Source organism: Gopherus flavomarginatus, chromosome 1 (genome assembly GCF_025201925.1).
Source record: "Gopherus flavomarginatus isolate rGopFla2 chromosome 1, rGopFla2.mat.asm, whole genome shotgun sequence".
Classification (NCBI taxonomy): domain Eukaryota; kingdom Metazoa; phylum Chordata; order Testudines; family Testudinidae; genus Gopherus; species Gopherus flavomarginatus.
The window spans coordinates 270,370,463-270,391,419 of NC_066617.1; the positions used below are offsets into that span (position 1 = coordinate 270,370,463).

The 20,957-nt window shown below is 42.5% G+C and overlaps 1 protein-coding gene across 3 annotated transcripts in view; it reads right to left on the minus strand.

Annotated features, from left to right (window-relative positions):
* The window catches only part of PCCA (propionyl-CoA carboxylase subunit alpha), a 445,042-nt gene that overhangs the window by 411,051 nt on the left and 13,034 nt on the right, over positions 1-20,957 (minus strand). For all 3 annotated transcript variants that reach the window (XM_050948397.1, XM_050948393.1, XM_050948408.1), the window contains exons 3-4: positions 20,293-20,340; positions 20,132-20,200 (exon numbers count right to left, since the gene is read on the minus strand). In XM_050948397.1, coding sequence (XP_050804354.1) covers positions 20,132-20,200; positions 20,293-20,340 — 117 coding nt within the window. The remainder of the gene's footprint in view (positions 1-20,131; positions 20,201-20,292; positions 20,341-20,957) is intronic.

The following is a 20,957-nucleotide window of genomic DNA, read 5'->3' on the forward strand; positions in this document are numbered from 1 at the left end:
CTTGCATATGTATAGATAGGACTATTGGCCAGGAAAGTTGCAGTACACTATTTCCTTAGAAGATATGACTCCCTCTGGAAGGGATTGCAAGAACCTCCCCTCAGCAGTCTACCAGTTTGTCTCCCCTACAAGGCATAAAGTTGTTCAAGTCATTATTCTAGATATCTGTCCACTCTTTGGTGATGACCTATCTTTGCCATTAAAAGCAACTTTCCTTTTGAGGTCAATGTCAAGATACACCGACTTATTCACTACCTGAGACTGATGGAATGTGCACGGGGAAACAGGACTCATGCCCCAAAGTGCCAAGGTTGTAACTCTGTTTCAGGAAATTTGTAATCATTTTGAGAATGCCACTCAACTATTCAAGATTGTGGTAAAGTGTTAAAAAAGCAATAGCCCAAATGCCAGGCATGCTACTTTACAGATCTCCAGCCATTACACTGTTTGGGACCAAGATGTTAGGGGAGGAAATCACTTATACAGAAATGAATAGTTAGTTATAAGACGACTACTTTTATGTTTTTGGTGATGACACTTGCCAAGGTGGGGGGGAGGGAGTGAAGAATCTATGGCATTCAAAGTAAGTGTGACCCTTAATCTATTACAGAGTAAGTGTGGGACTAGCCCTAAGAGGTTGAGGAGGGAATGCAGAGCATATTTTACACAAGTGCCAATAGTCAGCATTGACAGACAGGGCTAAACAAGACATGATGATAGGTGTAATGACCCATGGCACCAGGTGAACCAGCAGTGATCCAGTACTGAATATGCCAAACGTAGATGGGTTGTGTGCCAGAGTGTCACAAGGTTATGAGTATCACATGGTCATCACTGGTGGTAGCTATGATCTGTTTGGACTATTTCTCCTTAGCAGTCTCTCTCCTACACTTCAGTTTATGAGTAGTTATACTACGGTAGTACTCAGTTCCTGGTCAGCATCTTATTGTGCTAGGCACTACACAGACATAAAGGAAGGCTTGGTCATCGCCTTGACAAGCATACCCTAAGATTGTAAATCTACACTGCAAAAACCCAACCCAAGGTCACTGAGTCTCAAAGCCCAGGTCAACTGACGGGCTGATAAGGCTTGTGCTAGAGCAGAACTGGGCATACTACGGCCCTCCAGACATTTTAATATGGCTTTCCCCAGTCTGTGCGACTCCCAGAAGCAGCAGCATGTGCCCCCTCCAGCTTCTACACACAGGGGCAGCCCTGGGGCTCCACACAGTGCCCCGCCCCAAGTGCTGCCCCCATAGCTCCCACTGGCCAGGAACCACAGCCAATGGGAGCTGCGGGGCTGCGCCTGCAGATAGAGCAGTGCACAGAGCCACCTGGCCACACCTCCATGTAGGAGCCAGCGGGGGGACATACCACTGCTTCTGGGAACTACTTAAGGTAAGTGCCACCAGGAGCCTGCCCCCAAGCTCTTCCTGTGCCCCAATCCCCTGCCCCAGCCCTGATTCCCCTCCCACCTGCTGAACCCCTCAGTCCCAGCCCAGAGCACCCTCCTGAATTCCCAACCCCCCCCATCCCCACCTCAGAGCTGGCACCCCCAGCCAGAGCCCTCCCCCGCCTACATCCCAACCCCCTGCCTTAGTCCAGAGCCTCCTCCCACACCCTGAACTCATTTCTGGCCCCAGATGGAGTCCTCACCCCATCCCAACCCCCAATTTCATAAGCATTCATGGCCCGCCATCAATTTCCATACCCAGATGTAGCCATCGGGCCAAAAAGTTTGCCCACCCCTGTGCTAGAGGGCTAAAAGATAGCAGCCCAGACATTCAGGCTGAGGCTGGATCACTGGCTCTAAAATCCAGCAAAAGGGGAGGGGCTTAGAGTGTGGGTTCCACCCTGAGCCATAATGTATATACAGGGGGTCCCCGATATACATCTCCCTCTTATCCGTTGTTTCGCATATCCATCGTTCATCAATAGGGAAACGTGTTCCAATTCATGTTGGTCCCGATCCACATATCCATACTGTACTGTAAGTTGCAAACAATGGGTATGCGGATCTGACTGTCAGAACACATTCCCCTATTGATAAGCGACGGATATGCATAGCCACTTAACATCCAGACCCAAACCCCCAGTCCCAGCTCAGCTCTGCTCCCACCCCAGTGCTTGCCCCACACACCACCCGGCACTCCAGCCAAGGAGTGGGGGTCAGGGCGCAGAGGCTTGCCCAGCTCCAGCCGCAGAGCGGGGTCGAGAGGCTTGCCCCACTCTGCTCAACTGGCCCTCCTGCTAGGGAGCAGAGTCAGGGTGCAGGGGCTTCCAAGCCTCAAGTGCACCAATCCCACTCCCCAGCAGGAGCACGGGGCGGAGTGGGACAAGCCCCGAGCACTGGGTGAGGTCGTGGGGGCACAGGCGCACATTTGTACAGGGTCTACCATTTTTTCGGGTGCCCCTGGTCAGAGCATCTCTCCCCCCCACACTCCGTGCAAGGCTGGCTAGAGGTGGGGGGAGAGGCGGCTAGATCGCTCCTACCCCTCCGCTCCCCAGTCATTGTCCGCACACCCAGGGATCACCCAAGTGGACAACAGGAGACAAGAAAGAACAATAGGTCAGCACTGAGGTTCGTTTCTTGTATGTCAGAAGGAGAATGGAATAGAGGAAGAGGTAAGGAGAAGCTGTGCAAACACACTGCAAGAAAACTGTTCTTGCCTTTTTTGCCACTTACAACGTAAAAAGTAAGTCTCATTAATGCAGTTTTCCTGCATTCATCTATGGAAACAAAATGCTACATTGCTAGAGACATGGGCAAGTAAGGAGCACACTCTTTTAGATGATGAAACTGCCCAATTGTTTATTGAACAGCTAACTAATAAACTCCAAGTGAGGCATTCTTGCCAAATAGAGAGGAAAGGACATACCCCCTCCATCTATCAAAGGATCTTAAGACCCTGTTCTAGCTCACTCAGCCAGGGAACCCACAAGGTCAACAGGTCAAAGCAAACAAATACTAGTCACTTCCCAAAAGGTCACAAAAATTCATATTTGCAAACCACATTGAAAATATGCTATATGTGCATTTCCATAGTACATAAATATTGAGCAGAGATGCTCAGTGTAATATTAGATCCACCAGTTCGGGGAACAAGGGGAGGGGTCAAAAAAGAAATCAGGAATCCAGTGAAAGTACATCTCTCACATTCACAACTAAATAAGCAACATGGTACGTCAGTATACGTTTTTATAAGAAGATTACAGCAGGGTGTGAAAAAAGGTTATGCTATCAACATTCCCGATCAAGGAACATTAAGTCCCCGCACTCCAAGCTTGTTCATCAAGAATCCCCTTACTCTAAAATATTTTCTTGGCAAAAAGCTGGGTTACTTTTGACCAAAGTGTAATCTCCAGCCTGAAAATGACCAAATAATAATAGCTGTAATTAGGGCAAAAAGAGCTGTGGATATGCCCAGCTAATATCATCATTTAAGGGAGATCTTGATGCACCTTTTATCCATTAAAGACTATAAAGTGTTCTATTACTATAACGTGTTCTATTCTGTTTGCCAGAAGCAGGGAATGGGGCGGATCACTGATGATTTCCTGTTCTGTTCATTCCCTGGGGCACCTGGCAATCGCCATCTCAGAAGACAGAATACTGGGCTAGATGGACCTTTGATTTGACTCAGTGTGGCCGTTCTTATCGTCAGACAGTACTTTGGTATAAACCTATACCCCAGTAAAACCATGTACATTTCAAAGTAACCAAAGTACCTGTTCCTTCTGGATTAGGGGGTTGGAGGGGGTGCAGAATCTGAAGAGCTTTGAGGGTGGAGCAAACTGGCCATATATTTAAAAAAAAAAAAAAAGCTTTGAACAGGGTTTGTTTGTCTTGCAGTATGGTTTACTAGGAGCGCTTACAAATTAACTTTGACCGAGATTCCAATGCCCTTACTCATGTTAAATAATACTTACACCAGAACAGTCCCACTGGTTTCCATTAGACTACTTGTGGGGTAAGGCATTACCCAAGTAGTGTAAAGGTATCAGCCTTGTGCCTCTAGTTGTTTATTCTCCTGCTGCTTTTCCTGTGCCAGTCAAGCATGGTAGGGAAATCTTTTAAATTTGAGGGAATGAAATGCTATTTCATGCAGGTTTGCAGGTAGTCAAGGTAACTGAAGGCAGGGGTTAGAGTGGTCCCAAAATATAGCCCTTTTCCAAATCCTAGCATTACTTTCTTACACAGTGAACAGAAGAAATAAATTAAGAATTTTTTTAAAAAAAAACCTTGAAAATAGTTAAAAACATTAAAATTTTTAACCAGCAGGGTCCGTGTTCGTATCTAAGACCCATTCCTTGCATAATACAAAGTGGATTAACAATTTTTTTAAATTTAAATTGTTTTGTCAAAGCCTATACTTACTATAATCTATTACAATTATTTAAACAAAAAGCATTAAGCAATATACATTTTCTGCTGAAGTTCTAAACAAAGGCAAACCACTGAAATGGTGAAAGTCACTGGTAAGCACCTGGAGTTTGTTGAAGTGCTAAACCAGCTTTTGACAGCAGCAACCTCTTCCACAGGTGCAGAGAGAATATTATTTTCTTCATTTCAGTTGATTCAACTAGTTCAGTTCAATTACTAGTTTGAAGCTAAAATACAGACGGAGTTATAAAAGCAGGATAGCTTGTTTTTCCTCTTCCAACTTATGAATGCCACTGTCGTGTCAAAGGATGAGCTCTACTAGTTCTAATATCTTGAAGGACAAGAGTGATCAGAAGTATTTGGTTCATTAACTACAGATTTGTTTAATATCAGTTTTAAATGTAAAACATGCTTTGATAAAGTTTGTGTCCAGCACATTTAAGGTAGTTACATTTAATGACAAAAATAAAATGCTGTTTTAGCATATTTTATTGAATTCTAATTTTCATCCAAACAGAGCCTGACAAATCAAAAGTAAAAAATTCATCATTCACCATTTTCCAACAATGAAAGTGTAAAAATTAAGAATCTGAATAAATGTATGTTAAGCTATATAATTGCTTAAATGTGTATAGATAGTGTATTGTCCTGGTTAGCAAAAAATAAGTACCAAATGTAGCATGAAGGTTATATTTTAGTTGCAAGTCAATGTGTTTTAATGGTTACCCAACCAATGAGAATAAACTTTTCTTTAGAAAAAAATTCAAATTCAAAACAAGATTAAACCCAATAATTTAAATCAAGGTTTCCTGCTTGCCGATAGAAATCAGCTATTTAAATTGCTTTGATTTAGACCTATCCATCTTGCATAATGCTTGTGAGAATTAAGCCTACTGTTACAAACAATTCAGTAGAAGGGAAGAAAGGGATGACAGACTTTTATATATACACACAAAAAAACCAAGGTCTTTTTGGAACTAAGATGACTCTCAGTCACCCCACCCCGATGATTATATTACTCTTCCCTTACATCATGCTTTCCATCTGGTTTTAAATGTTTTAGATTTTAAGCTCTCCAAGGCAAGAACATATTTTTCTGTACAGAATCATAAAAGTGTATGACTGAAATGGATCTCAGTAGGTCATCTAGTACAATTCCCTGCATTCATGGCAGGACTACATAAGAACAAGACCACTCCTGACAGGGTGTTATGTCTAACCTTTTCTTAAAGGCTTGCTATGACAGAGATTCCATAACTTCCAAAGGCAATTTGTTCCAATGTTTAACTACCCTGACAGGATATTTTTCCTAATGGCTAACCTAAACCTTCCTTGCCGCATTTTAAGCCTATTGCTTCTTGTCCTAGTCTCAAAGGTTAACTAGAGCAACTTCTCACCCTTCTCCTGCAGCAACCTTTTATGTACTTGAAAACTGTTATGTCCCCTCAATTTTCTCTTCTTCAGACTAAACAAACCTATGTTTTTCAATCTTTCCTCATAGGTCATGTGTTCTAGACTTTTAATCATTTTTGTTGCTTTCCTCTAGACCTTCTCCAATTTGTACATATCTTTCCTGAAATATGGTGCCCAGAACTGGACAATACTCCAGCTGAGGGCTTTTCAGCGCAGAGTAGAGTGGTAGAATTACTTCTCATGTCTTGCTTACAACATTCCTGCTGGTACATCCCAGAAACATGTTTGCTTTTTTTTTTTTTTTTTTTTTTTTTGGCGCAACAGTGTTGACTCATATTTAGCTTGTGAACCACTATAACCCATAGATCCCTTTCCACAGTACTCCTTCCTATGCAGTCATTTCCCATTTTGTATGCGTGCAATTGATTGTTCCTTTCTAAGCAGAGTACTTTGCATTTGTCCTTATTAAATTTCATCCTATTTACATCACATTATTTCCCTTGTTTGTCCAGATCATTTTGAATTTTAATCCTATACTCCAAAGCACTTGCAACCCTTTCCAGTTTGGTATCATCCTCAAATTCTATAAGTGTGCTCTCTATGACATTACCTAATTCACTGATGAAAATATCGAACAGAACTGGACCCAAGACTGATCCCTGTGAGACCCAACTGGATATGCCCTATCTGCTCGACTGTGAACTGATAACTACTCTCTAGGAATGATTTTCCAACCAGATATGCACCCACCTTATAGTAGTTCCATCTAGGCTATATCTTTCCAGTTTGTTTATGAGAAGGTCAGGCAAGGACAGTATCAAAAGCCTTAAAGTCAAGATATACAATATCTATCACTCTCCCCTAAGACTTGTTATCCTATCAAAAAAAGCTATTAAGTTGGTTTGACATGATTTGTTCTTGACAAATCCATGTTGATTGTTCCTTATCACCTTATTATCTTCCTGGTGTTTGCAAATTATTTGCTTGGTTATTTGCTCCATTATCTTTCTGGGCACTGAAGTTAAGCAGATTGGTCTAGCTTTGTCCTTATTCCCCTTTTTATTGATTGGCACTATATTTGCCCTCTTCCAGTCCTCTGGAATCTCTCGTCTTCCATGCCTTTTCAAAGATAATCAACTAATGGCTCAGATATCTCCTCAGTCAGCTCCTTGAATGTTCTGAGATGCATTTCACCAGCCTCTTATGACCTGAAGACATCTAACTTGCCTAAGTAATTTTTAACTTGTTTTCCCTATTTTCACCTCAAATCATACCTCATTTTCATCGGCATTTACTATGTTAGATAGCCAATTGCTACTAACCTTTTTGGTGAAAACTGAAACAAGAAGGTCATTTAGCACTTCTGCCACTTCCAGTTATTGTCTTTCCCCTCACTAAGTGCATAATGGATCTACTCTGTCCTTGGGTCTTCCTCTTTCTTCTAATGTATTTGTAGAATATTTTCTTATTGCCCTTTATGTCTCTAGCTAGGCTAATCTTGTGTTTTGTGCCTTTGCCTTTCTAATTTTGTCCTTACAAGTTGTTTGTTTATATTGATTCTTTGGAATTTGACCTGTTTTCCACTTCTTGTGAATTTTTTATTTATTTTAGAGTTTCAGATCATTGAAGATCTCCTAAACAAGGGTGGGCACTTGCCACACTTCCTATCTTTCCTATGCAGTGGGACAGTCTGCACTTGTGCCCTTAACAACAACTCTGAAAAAACTGTCAGCTCCCTCAAACCGTTTTTCCCCTTAGACTTGTTTCCCATGGAATCTTACCTACCAACTCCCTGAGTTTCCTAAGGTCTGCCTTCTTGAAATCCATTATCTTAATTCTATTTTCCCCTCTACCATTTCTTAGAATCATGAACGCTTATCATTTCATGGTCACTTTCATCCAAGCGGCCTTCCACTTTCAAACTTTCAATAAGTTCCTTCCTGTCTGTCAAAATAGAATCTAGAACAGTCTCCCCCCAGATGCTTTCTCCACTGTCTGAAATAAAAATGGTCTTCAATGCATTTCAAGAATTTGCTGGATAATCTGTGCCCTGCTGTATTATTTTCCCAACAGATATTTGGGTAGCTGAAGTCCCCCATCACCACCAAGTTCTGTGCTTTGGATGATTTTTTATATGTTTATACAGTAGTTAGTATACCTTGGGCACAACTGCTGAAGTAGTAAAAGTTAATGCAAAGTTTAGGAATTGAGCTGTTTGGAAATTGTCTGCCATATGAGCTTTGGCTTTTTATTTTTTAAATTCACAGGAAGTGATTTCTACCTTACAATCTGTTTTAATTGGAAGGTTACAGACTGAGGGGGTTCGGGAAGCAAACTCATAAACAAGATATTACCTTCAGCTGACATCTTATCATGAATTCACACCTGCAAAGGCAGTGTACAAGATTATTCATGGTTCCTAGGCCTCTCTGCATCAAGACAGGCAAAATTTTGGAGTGTGCATAGCCCCTGATCACACTGAGGAAGTTGTGAGGTCAAAATGCACCATGCACTATTTTTCTGCAGTAGAAAGCTTCCAGGGATAGAAAACAGAATACAAACCCAGATCTAACTCAAATTAACCTAACACCATGATAGCAAATGAACTGGACAAGAAGCAGTAGGGAGCTGGTGCAGACTCCCAAAATCCATCTTTAAAAGCCAGGAACTAGAGACCAAGCCAGAGCTGGCCCATACAAAATTTTGGCCACTGGACAGATGGAGCAGTCAAGATTTCCAAAAGAAATTCTGAATGTAGAAGCCATCTAAGAGTGTCATAATTTTTAATGGAAACATTCCAAAATACTTAAGAGGAAGATGAGAGCAGAAATTTTTGTATATCTGTGTGGCAACATGACCAAAAAAAAAAAAAAAAAAAAAAGTAAAATTATGCCTAAGGAGCCTGCACCTTCTGCCCCAGCCCTGAGCCACCTCCCAGAGCCAGCACCCCATACCCTTTTCTGAACCCAGACTGCCTCCCAGAGCTTGCACCCCTCACTCCCTCCTGTACCCCAAGCTCAGCCCAGAGTCTCCTCCCATACTCTGAACCCCCTGGCCCCAGCCCAGAGCCTGCACACCCTCCCAAACCCCAAACCCCTGCCTCAGCCTGTGAGAGTGAGCGAGCATGGGGAAGAGCGGCAATGAAGTGAGTGGGGCGGGGCTTCAGGGAAGGGGTGGGGTAGATCCTGAGTTGCACTTACATTGTGCGTAAAAAGGTTGGAAACCACTGGTTTAGCACAATATTAGCTTCAGAAAAAGAAGGCTTTTTGCAACTCAGGACTAAGGTGCATTGGCAAAGTCATACAGAGGAATTTACACTGTGTGTCTAACCCCCACACTCACAATGCCTAATGATCTTATTTACTGCTGATCACGAGCACCACTCTCCATATAAGATAATGGAGGACAAGGTACTGCACTGAAATATTTTGTAATCATAATGGAAAAGTTTGCTTACCCAAATGAATAGAGTTATGTATGCGTTTGTATGTTATGAAAGATAAGACTAAAGATAACAGATGTACAGGTCTCATCTCGTAATCAGAACCAGACATCAATCTCTGAAAATTTATCACATGGGGGGAAAAACAAGAGCAGTAAGTATGCAACAAACGTTACACAATCTAAATGAATTCCTTGAACTCTCTAGGCATCAGCACATCATCCAGTTAGGAGCTACCCCACTGTTTTCAAAAAAACTTTCAATAATTAATTCAAGAAGCTGCATAACACACTCTGCCTCATGGACATCTTGATGTTCATTCTGTTTCCATCCACCTGAGCAGAAATGCACCACGTAGGTGACTATCAAAACTGAATGTACCAAAATGATTTTCTCTACAGACAGACAATACACAACAGGAGATCATCTCTCCAATAGGCAGGAAAATAGACAACTTTAACTGGTTGTTGGGTGTAACCAGACAGTGCTAAGTGGACAGGCACATTTTCTAAGCCCACAGAGCTGTTTATGAATTTCAACTCTTGCTCTTCACAGTACTGTAGATGGAATTATTTTAAAAAGGACTTTACCAAACAGGTACATTCATGGCCGTACTAATAGTATGTAAAACCTTAAGCAATACAAAACCACCTAAGTGAGGAACTGCTGCCTTAGGATACCACCATGGCAACTGCAGCCACTGAACTGGAACTGCTGACCACAACTATTTATAGCTGCTTTCGACACTCACTAGACTGCTGTAAGCGGACCCACAACTCTGGCCCCATGTGCTTAAATCCTCCAGAGTCTGAACTGAGCCAGGCACTGGCCCTGGTGTGAGGCCTCTAGGCACAATTTTGGGGTACAGATCCTTTGTCTAGCATCTGCTCTGAGAGCTGGGACCTCATGGTCCAACTACCCAACCCTGGGATCAGTGCTGATCTCCAGACTCCTCTGCAGCTTAAACACACCCTCTCCCTGAGTTCCAGCCATATGGATTCTCAGAATTCAGAGGTTAGCTCTTCAAAGGCACGTAGTAGGTGTCACACACACACTGCACACTAATGTTCTTTACTTAAAACCACAAGAACTGCAACTCTCTACAAAAGCATTTCCCTCCAGAGCATTCTTTGGGTTGGGGTCAGAGTCCTCTGGGAACATCCAGGATCCTTCTTCTGTATCACATGGCTTCTCTTCTCAACCATAGAGGCCCCACCTCCCACCCCCTTTCCAGGTCAGTTTGCTTTGACTTTGGTTGGTCCTGTAGCTAAACTGGACCCCTGCCCCCCAGCTAAAAAAAAAAAAAAAAAAAGTTTGCTTGTCTCTTTGCATCTCCTGCCCAAAACTTTGTAACTACGTCCAAAGGCTTCCTGCTGAGTCCTTCTTAAGCCCTTGCTTTGTCATCAGTCTCTTTATCCTGTTTGAGAATTTTCCACTCTCCTAACTTCCCTAGCCCCTTGCAGAGAAGTAGGATAAAACGGCTTCTTTTAGGCTTGAGCTAATCCATTGTCCCAAGGTGTTTCCACCTGAATGGGAGCTAGTGGAGTTCTAAAGACTCCCGTTGTACCTAGTCTGGGAGGGCTGACAGACAGTTCTTGTCAACAAGGGTGGAAACCTTAAGCAAATATGTATTCAATGACACAGCAATGTTCTTAATCTTATAATAGCAACCAGAATTCATAAATTGAACAAATATTCTCCATCTCACCACAGTGCCTATGATGTGGAAATGCCCCTCTTTGAGATTATATTGTGGTGGGCAGATTCTCCCATACTGGCATCCTGATGCCCACATGCCTACCCCTAGCTGTAATAACCAAGCCCAAAGTTCCAGAATACTCTCCTCCTGGATACACACTGGAATACTTCTGTGTCATCAAGACATTTCTTTATTGATACATTCAAAGGGAGGGATCTTGTGTGTATTTTGAGGCAGGTATGTTTTAAGTCTGTCTTTGTTTTGTGGTTTGCTTGCAGCCTGTTTACTATTAGGCGTCTATATTTGTATACTTTATAGAAACTGGACACTTAACAGCATACTTTGTGTTAGCTTCCATTTTTTAGAAAGTGAGAAACTAATGGCTAATATTTCCGAAGTGGGAAGATTAGTCTGAATTCAAACAATTAACCAACTCTACTCTCACATTTGTGTTATTTACTTTCGCCAAAGTAGAATTAAGAAGTCAGGAATACAGGTTTGACAGTATCCCTTTTAATTGCATGGTAATCATCAACAAACTAGGGTTCTGTGGGCTGCTCTGTGCAGGGGGTCGGACTAGATGATCACATTGGTCCCTTCTGACCCTAAAATCTATGAGTCAATCACAGTGCTTCTTCAAAAGAGTTGACTACTCAGGACGAATATGTGACTGAGTTACCTGGTTCTAGATTAGAAGTTAACATTTTTTAAATACTGTGTATCGCCTTTCAAATGAGTCATTTTTTATTATCTAAACTATTTTGAAATTTAGTAAATTTCAAAAAAGCCATAAGACAGTCAGAAAAGTTACCTACAGTTTTGAACTATCCAGTTTCTCCTTCCGTTGCTCTACACCATTGCAGGATTTTTCCTACAGTACATTTGAATCCAGTGCAATTGCTTTGATACAAGCAAAGTACTTGTAAATTTAGAAACAGCTCCTGCATGTGTATTTTGTTAGTTTTAGTTTTGCTCAAGGGAAAGTATGTTTCAATGGCCAGTAAATATGAATGTCCAATCCACAGAGTTATGAACATGAAAAATGTTTGAGTTTTAGCACACTTTGATACAAAAGCAGATCACACCTGGAGTCCTCACTTCAACTGAAAAAAAAAGAAAAAAGAAAAAAAAAGACCAATATCAATAACTAGCCTACATTAAGGTATAACTAGTCATCTTTTACTTCACAGATTTCCAGTGACTAACATGACTTTCCCATGGGATTTTTCTAGTCATTTATAGTCCATTACATTCTATGGCTATAGAATCCCTGCTGTGTTAAAAATGCCAAATATAATTTTATTTCGTTCACTGCTTTATGCTATATCTTCTTTTGTTCAGATCTAATTAGCGTAAGACTGTTCATTTATCAGGAACTTTTAGCTCATTATGTTAGGCATTACAATATTTCTTTAGCTTTTCCTTATAACGCTTACTCTAGCAAGGCTATACCTATGGCTGAGGCGTACTTTCAGCCTAAATCCCTATTTTCAAGCACTTTAAGAAGTAAGATTGCTTTGGGGCTGAAACATCTTTGTTTATTCTCAGTCAAATGCAGCAACTTCTGGTTTATTTCATGGTTCTTCTTGTTTGTTTTTAATTAAAAAACCCCACTGGCCAAATTTTTAATTATCCAAAAGGCAAAATGAATCTTCTTTCCAGTTATACTTTCTATGTACTTATACTGCATTCAAGTAATTCACAACAACATATTTCCTGGGCTTCTTCAAATAACTGCTTGTAGCTAAAACATTAGCCAAGTGTTTTAAGACCATAGAGTGCGTATCATGACCTACTACTCTGTATATATTTCAAAATCCCATACCCAGCACTATCCTTTGCCTGTTCCTTAGCAGCTATAGTGTCAAGGTCTCTGTGACTTTCTAAATTCCACTTCTGTTACTTCTCTATTTAAGGAACTATTTTAAAGCAGTATATTCTCAGTTAATTTACAGTCATCCTTTATTCTGTTTCTTGCTTCATTCTGGACATATTCTCTCTAGTATTTTCATCCTCATGGTACGTGTAAAGCTAACCCTATTTCCCTTAATTGATGATGGCTGGAAGTTGTGTTCTCTCTAAGCTGCGCGGTCGCACAGCCACTCAAGAGTCAATGAAGTGTGGCATACTTGATTAGCAGAGCCCGGTACATCCGATGCTGTGTGTTCAAGTGCCCCTCCCCCCGCTGCTCTGCAGCCCTGTTCCTCCTGCCCTCTGCTTTGGAGCCCCTGGTCAGCTACTCCCAGAACCATCCTGCTTAATGTGCAGTGTTGAGTGGGGAAGAGTGGAAGGGAGGAGGTGCACTGTAGTCAGGGTAGTATGGAGGCAAGTATGAGAGAGACTCGGGGAAGGCGGGGGGGGAGTGCACGAGTGCTGGCTGCTGAGGAAGTATCAGAGGGGTAGCCGTGTTAGTCTGGATCTGTAAAAGCAGCAAAGAATCCTGTGGCACCTTATAGACTAACAGACGATTTGGAGCATGAGCTTTCGTGGGTGAATACCCACTTCGTCAGATGCATATATCTGACGATGTCATGCATCTGACGAAGTGGGTATTCACCCACGAAAGCTCATGCTCCAAATCGTCTGTTAGTCTATAAGGTGCCACAGGATTCTCTGAAAGACTGTGCGCCGTCTCTTTAAGGCACTCACCAGAAGGCTCATTGTTCAAACCACAGCAGCTCTGTCTTGCTTCTGAGCCCTGTCCACCCTCCCCAACTCCACAGAAATGGAGTACATGGGCAGTGGGGAGACAAACACCAAGATATCAGTGTATCTGTTCTGCACATTAAGCAGGAGGGCCCCAGGAGCAGCTGACCAGGGGCTCCAAGGCAGAGGGCAGGAGCAATGCGGCTGCAGAGCAATGGGGGGATGGGCACCTGAATACATGCCACCGGACATGTATGGCACTTGATTGACTCTTCATCAGCTGTACAACCACACAGCTTAGAGGGAACACAGACCACCAAAATTCCCAATCCTACAACCAATTGCTCCTGCTACATCTTACTGTAAAGACTCTCACCTGGAGCCAGGAAAGTTAGTTCATAAAAACTATTTCACTAGCTATAGTTTTTAATGTCAAATCTAGAGTGGATATTAAGAAACTTGTCAAGGCAAAATTTGAGATGCTATTAGTTACAGTCCAGTCAGTCATATTACAATACCCAGATTCTTTTAAGGAACCCACATTGTTCATCCGCTTTCCTTTAGGTGTTTTTAAGCTGCTTAATAATTACAATAATTCATTAAAATGCTATAGTTATATACTAGTCTTTAGTTCCCTAGGTACTTAAGTAGACACAATGTTTGCCCTTTTGTAGTCTTGCAGGGCCTCATCTGTCCTCCATGAACTAAAATGCCATTTAGATGCCATCTACACTACAATAAAAGACCCGTGGCACAACTGCAGCTGGCCTGGCTCTGTTGACTTTGACTTACCAGGCTAAAAATCGCAGTGTAGACCAGTGGTTCTCAAAGCCGGTGTGCCACTTGTTCAGGAAAAGCCTCTGGCCGGGCCAGTTTACCTGCCATGTCCACAAGTTCAGCTGATTGTGGCTCCCACTGGCTGTGGTTCACTGCTCCAGGCTGATGGGGGCTGCAGGAAGGGCGGCCAGAACATCCCTCAGCCCACGCCTCTTCCCACAGCCCCCATTGGCCTGGAGCGGCAAACCACAGCCAGTGGGAGCCGCCATTGTCCAAACCCGCGGATGCGGCAGGTAAACAAACCGGCCCGGCCCACCAGGGGCTTTCCCTAAACAAGTGGCGGACCGGCTTTGAGAACCACTAGTACAGACATTCAGCCAGCTCAAGCTTTGTGACCCTTCCTTCCACCACCACCCCAACCCATCCCACACACACATATGGTCACAAAGCCCAAGCTCCATCCAGAATCTGAACATCTACCTTGCAGTGTTTAGCCCCACAGCCCGAGCTAACCGACCCAGGATCTAAGACTTGGTACCGTAGGGTTTTTTTAGTGCAGTGTAAACACACCCCAAATGTCTTTGATACTACTTCATTTCATTTAAAACACTCCATGTTATCGCAGCAAAGTTATTTGAATACAGCCAGACATTCTTTAAGCTCTTCATTCTTGCTTCTGCCTTTCTTCCTCCACTCTCCCCTATTAGTGTGGTTCAGAACTTTCCTGGACTTTTTAATGTTCCCAATTAATATTACATTGGTTTATTGTGCCTTGCTTTCCCAATCAGTTTTTCTGTTCAAGCCTCTAGTTCTGCGTGTTGCGGTGTACAAGCCACACACTGAGCACTAAGGGCTAACGGGCTCATTTTGGGCTCAGCCAGCCCCATCCTGCCACACCTGCAGCAAATGCTCCATCTGCTGAAGGAATTAAAAGGGAGCGAATTAGCTCAGTTGGTGAGCCATGCTGAAGGTGAGCAAATCTGCAGCCCACAACTCCAGAAGAGTAGAGCAGAGCAAAACCTAAAGGCTCTGATGCAGCTGCCAAAGGGGCCCTCCACGAGGAAAGGGAGGACCCTCCACAGAGACAAGCAGAGAGGGAAGTATTCTGTGTCCCTGGACAGTGGCAACTCCCTCCTGCTTCCTTGAGATTTGGATTTTCCCCTCAGGCAAAGGCCTTGGGCTGAGGTGACCCTAAGGGGGCACAAGCGGAAGAGGCCCAGGGAGAACAGCCTTAAATAGGCTTGATTGCCAGGTTAGCGGTAGCTAAACGGGCCCTGGGTCAGAGCCCAGTAGAGTAGAAGGGCCCAGGCTTCCCTCCCCACAACTCCCTTGGCAGTTCAGGGTTGTGGCCGTGACCTGAGTGGAGACCATTACAGTCAGTTAATTTAATTTAGTAGAGAACCCTGGATGATACTCTGATGGATAGAGCCAAACTTTATTCTAAAGAAAAATGATTAGGTAAGCAGACAGGCAAACAGTTACCAGGTACTGCAATTATACTCACATTCAAAGATAGAATGGTGTATCAATGGGCGATCAGTCCACTGACAACAGAATGAAGCATAGCCTTACAGCCCTGTAACTGACGGCAGGTCTACACTGCTGTGGAAAAGCAGAGTCACTTGCCCCATAACCTCAGCTGTGCAGAACACGCCACCATCCACAGCCTCAGGAACGACTCTGACATCGTAATCAAAAAGGCTGACAAAGGAGGTGCTTTCATCATAATGAATAGGTCGGAATATGAAAGAGAGGCTGCTGGGCAGCTCTCTAACACCACATTCTACAGGCTATTATCCTCTGATCCCCCTGAGGGTTACCAAAAGAAACTACATCATTTGCTCAAGAAACTCCCTGAAAAAGCACAAGAGCAAATCTGCACAGACACACCCCTAGAACTCCAACCAGGGGTATTCTATCTGCTACCTAAGATCCACAAACTCGGAAATCCTGGATGCCCCATCATCTCAGGCATTGGCACCCTGACTGCAGGACTGTCTGGCCGTGTAGACTCTCTCCTCAGGCCCTATGCTACCAGCACTCCTAGCTATCTTTGAGACACCAATGACTTCCTGAGGAAAGTACAATCCATTGGTGATCTTCCCGAAAAACTATCCTGGCCACTATGGATATAGAAGCCCTCTACGCCAACATTCCACACAAAGATGGACTACAAGCCATCAGGAACAGTATCTCCAATAATGTTACAGCAAACCTGGTGGTTGAACTTTGTGACTTTGTCCCTAAATGTGAAATAGTTGTGGGTGAGGACAATGTGTACCTTCAAGTCAATGGCACTGCTCTGGGTACCCGCAGGGACCCACAATATGACAACATTTTTATGGCTGACTTAGAACAACACTTCCTCAACTCTCGTCCCCTAATGCTCCTACTCTAATTGTGTTACATTGATGACATCATCATCTGGACCCCTGGAAAAGAAGCCCTTGAGGAATTCCATCATGATTTCAACAATTTCCATCCCACCATCAACCTCAGTCTGGACCAGTCCACACAAAGAGAACCACTTCCTGGACACTACAGTGCTAATAAGCAATGGTCACATAACCACCACCCTATACCGGAAACCTACTGACCACTGTACATACTTACATGCCTCCAGCTTTAATCCAGACCACATCACACAATACAATTTCTACAGCCAAGCTCTAAGATACAACCGCATTTGCTCCAATCCCTCAGACAGAGACAAACACCTACAAGATCTCTATCAAGCAGTCTTAAAACAATAATACTCACCTGCTGAAGCGAACAAAGAGTGACAGAGCCAAAAGAATACCCAGAAGTCACCTACTCCAGGACAGGCCCACCAAAAAAAGTAACAGAACACCACTAGCCATCACCTTCAGCCTCCAACTAAAACCTCTTCAGCATATCATAAAGGATCTACAACCTATCCTGAAGGACAATCCTTCACTCTCGCAGAACTTGAGACAGGCTAGTCCTCGCTTACAGACAGCCCCCCAACCTGAAGCAAATACTCAACAGCAACCACACACACACCACAGAACAAAAACATTAACCCAGGAACCTATCCTCACAACAAAGCCCATTGCCAACTCTGTTCACATGTATTCAAGGGACACCATCATAGGACCTAATCACATCAGCCACACTATCAGAGGCTCATTCACCTGCATATCTACCGATGTGATATATGCCCTGTGCCAGCAACATCCCTCTGCCATGTGCATTGGCCAAACCGGACTGTCTCTATGTAAAAGAATAAATGGACACAAATCAGACATCAAGAATTACAATATTCAAAAACCAGTCAGAGAACATTTCAGCCTCCTTGGTCACTCAATTGCAGACCTAAAAGTCGCAATTCTCCAACAAAAAAAACCTTCAAAAACAGACTCCAACGAGAAACTGCAGAATTGGAATGAATTTGCACACTGGACACCATTAAATTAGGCTTGAACAAAGACTGTGTAATGGCTCATCCACTCCCAAAGTAAAAGCTATTTCCTCACGCTAATTTTTCCCCTATTGTTACTCACACCTTCTTGTCAACTGTTGGAAATGGGCCATCCTGATTATCACTACAAAAAAATTTCTCCTGCTGATAATAGCCCACCTTAATTGATTAGTATTGTTATAGTTGGTATGGAACACTCATTTTTTCCATGTTCTCTGTGCGATGTCTCTCTCTTTCTCTCCCCCCCTCAACTGTACTTTCCACGGCATGCATCCGATGAAGTGGGTTTTAGCCCACGAAAGCTTATGCTCAAATAAATTTGTTAGTCTCAAAGATGCCACAAGTACTCCTCTTTCTTATTGCTGCTTAAGTTGATATAACTTACATTGCTCAGGAATGTGAAAAAGCCCCCGCTCCATGTGATGCAGGTTTCACACTATCCACATCTGCACTAGGTCAGCAGAGCTGTAGTGTAAACTTACCTTTGATTATATACTTTTGGGTATTAACTAGACAGTTTTCCATAATTTAGCAAAACTACTCTTTTTATAACCTATTATAATGCTAATTAACATTAAACCTATGCATTAACATTCACATTTCTGCCACCTCTTTATTGGCTTTTTACATTATACACAGTTTAAACTAATATCTTCATCAATACCCTTCCCATGTTATCAATATAGACAGCATTTTAATAAAAAAAATTCACAATTCTCAAAAACACTCACTAAAAACCATGCTAAAACCAGTTATAATCAAAATATAGCTACAACATAACCCTGGGTTATGGCCTTATCAGCTTCAGTTTTCCCATCTTACCATCTCAAACTTATCTTCATGCTAACTAACTCATTTTCCCATACTCCTCGATATTTAGCAGGCATACACCCTGCTGCAGTGTAGGCATACCCTAGTGAAACAGTAGGCTATTCACTGCACCCACTTAATCCTTGGCTTCCAACTAAACCAGCAAAAGCACCATTTACTGATAACTGTGACACTGACACTTGCTCACTAGGAACTGAACAAGAGACCAAAAACTCATTTCACAGTACACTGAACGGCAATATCTTCCAATTACCACTGTCCTGGACTGAATTTCAGCCAAAGGTTATGAAGATACTCTGTTCTTCTCAGGGACAAAAGGATGGTCCAGAAGGACCATCCAGGGGTTTGGACACTAACCTGGGTTTTGAAACCCGAGATCAATCCCCTGCTCTCCTATAGCCTTCATGTGTGACCTCAGGCAAGTCATTAGTGGCTGGTCCGGACTACAGGGGTATGAACTGCAGAGTGCCCTGAAGTGATGCACTCTAAATGATCCATGTAGACCCTGGTGGCATAAATGTAAAGATACTTTGAAACAGGGACTACATCAGTGTGAACAAACAAGACTACGTTAACATGAAGTAGGTACCTTTAAGTTTATGCCAGTAGGGTATTACATGGGGCAGTTAGAGAGCTCTACAGTTCACACCTCTGTACTCTGGTTGTGGCACTGTGTAGATAAGCCCTTAAATTCTGTGCCTCAGTTTCCCCATCTACAAAAATAGGGAAGAGTACATCCTACCTCACAAGAGGTGTTGAGAGGAGAACTACAGTAGAGACTGACAAAGTGGGTATTCACCCACGAAAAGCTTATGCTCCAATATATCTGTTAGTCTATAAGGTGCCACAGGACTCTTTGTTGCTTCTTAGTAGAGACTGAGGTGCTCAGATACGATGGCAATGGGGCTATATATACCAAAGATAGATTTAAGCCATTATTGACACTCAGACATTCAGTCCCCGGGATGATTTTCAACAGTCTTTGACTATTTTTATTTATTTATTTTTAAAAGGAACACCAACTTTTTTCCCATAATTCCATCCCATAGAAGACTTTCCCATTAGCCTACCTACCTCTTGGAAACCCAACTTTCGCTTCCATCATTCTTATACTGCTTCATTCTCCCTTCTTCATTTGTATAAACTCATTTTATAAAAACACTGTTATTAGTTACCTACTATTTCCAGTTGGTCAGAGTCAAACAACAAACAACAACAGGCTATCCACTTGCTACCTCTTCCTCTGTAATAAAAGTTATTATCTAAACTAGTGTAGGATACTTTACTTTTGCTGTATTAGGCCAAGTTTACACTACCTGCTCCCCGTGCATTGTATATGGAGCCTAAGCACCTAATCCAGGCTTTGCGGATTCCAGAGATTTCCTAGGTGCCTAAAGGTTAGGTGTCACATTGCCAAGTGGTGCAACATTGAATTCCTTTGTTGTTCAGAAAGAAGCTAAAAAAAAAAAAGGAACAAAATGATCAGACAATACTTACAGCACTGGAATCAACATCGCTATGTATGGCAACAGTTTTAATGCCCATCTTCTTGCATGTTTTAATCACCTATTTAAAAAAAAAAAAAGAGTTTTCAGTATTTAAGTAATCTTACAGCAAAAAAGTTCAAGAATGATAAATGCTTGAAAGTTATAACTTACTCTGCATGCAATCTCTCCTCTGTTGGCGATAAGGAGTTTCTCAAATGTCTGAAGGGGGAAGATATTGATGAATCAACATTTTTCTTTTTAAAAAACACAAATATAACTAAAAAACCAAACACTCCTAATAGATTTTTACCGGTGGGCCTTGTGTAAGTGAGGAGGAGGAAAAAACAAAAACAAAAAACAAACCAAAAAAAAAAAAAAACAAACAACCATCACACTGTTCATACCAGAGTCTAATCTTGATTATTCCGACGGAAAGGAAGACAATCAATTCAGATAAACAGTGATCCTTCCATGTAATTTTGCCAACTCTGAACTGGAATTTGCCGTTCCATCAGGCTTGAACTCTTTGGCTTTGTCCACATTTAGGAGTTTTCACTTTAACTACGTTGGCATAACTAAGAGGCAGTAGTACCCTCCCAGTGCAGACACAGTTATACTAGAATACAGGCCTGTCGACACAGTAAAGTTACAGCACTGTAAGCCAAGGTATGAATTTAAGACATTGTAGTTATACTATCATGTCTCCTTGTGTGGAAACACTTGTTTCAATATAGCAGTGCTCCCCACTCCTGGCCTCCGTTGCTTACATCACCTTGTAAGTGTTTACACTAAAATTTAAAACAAAAAAAACAAAAAAGGCAAGCCACATATTCCAA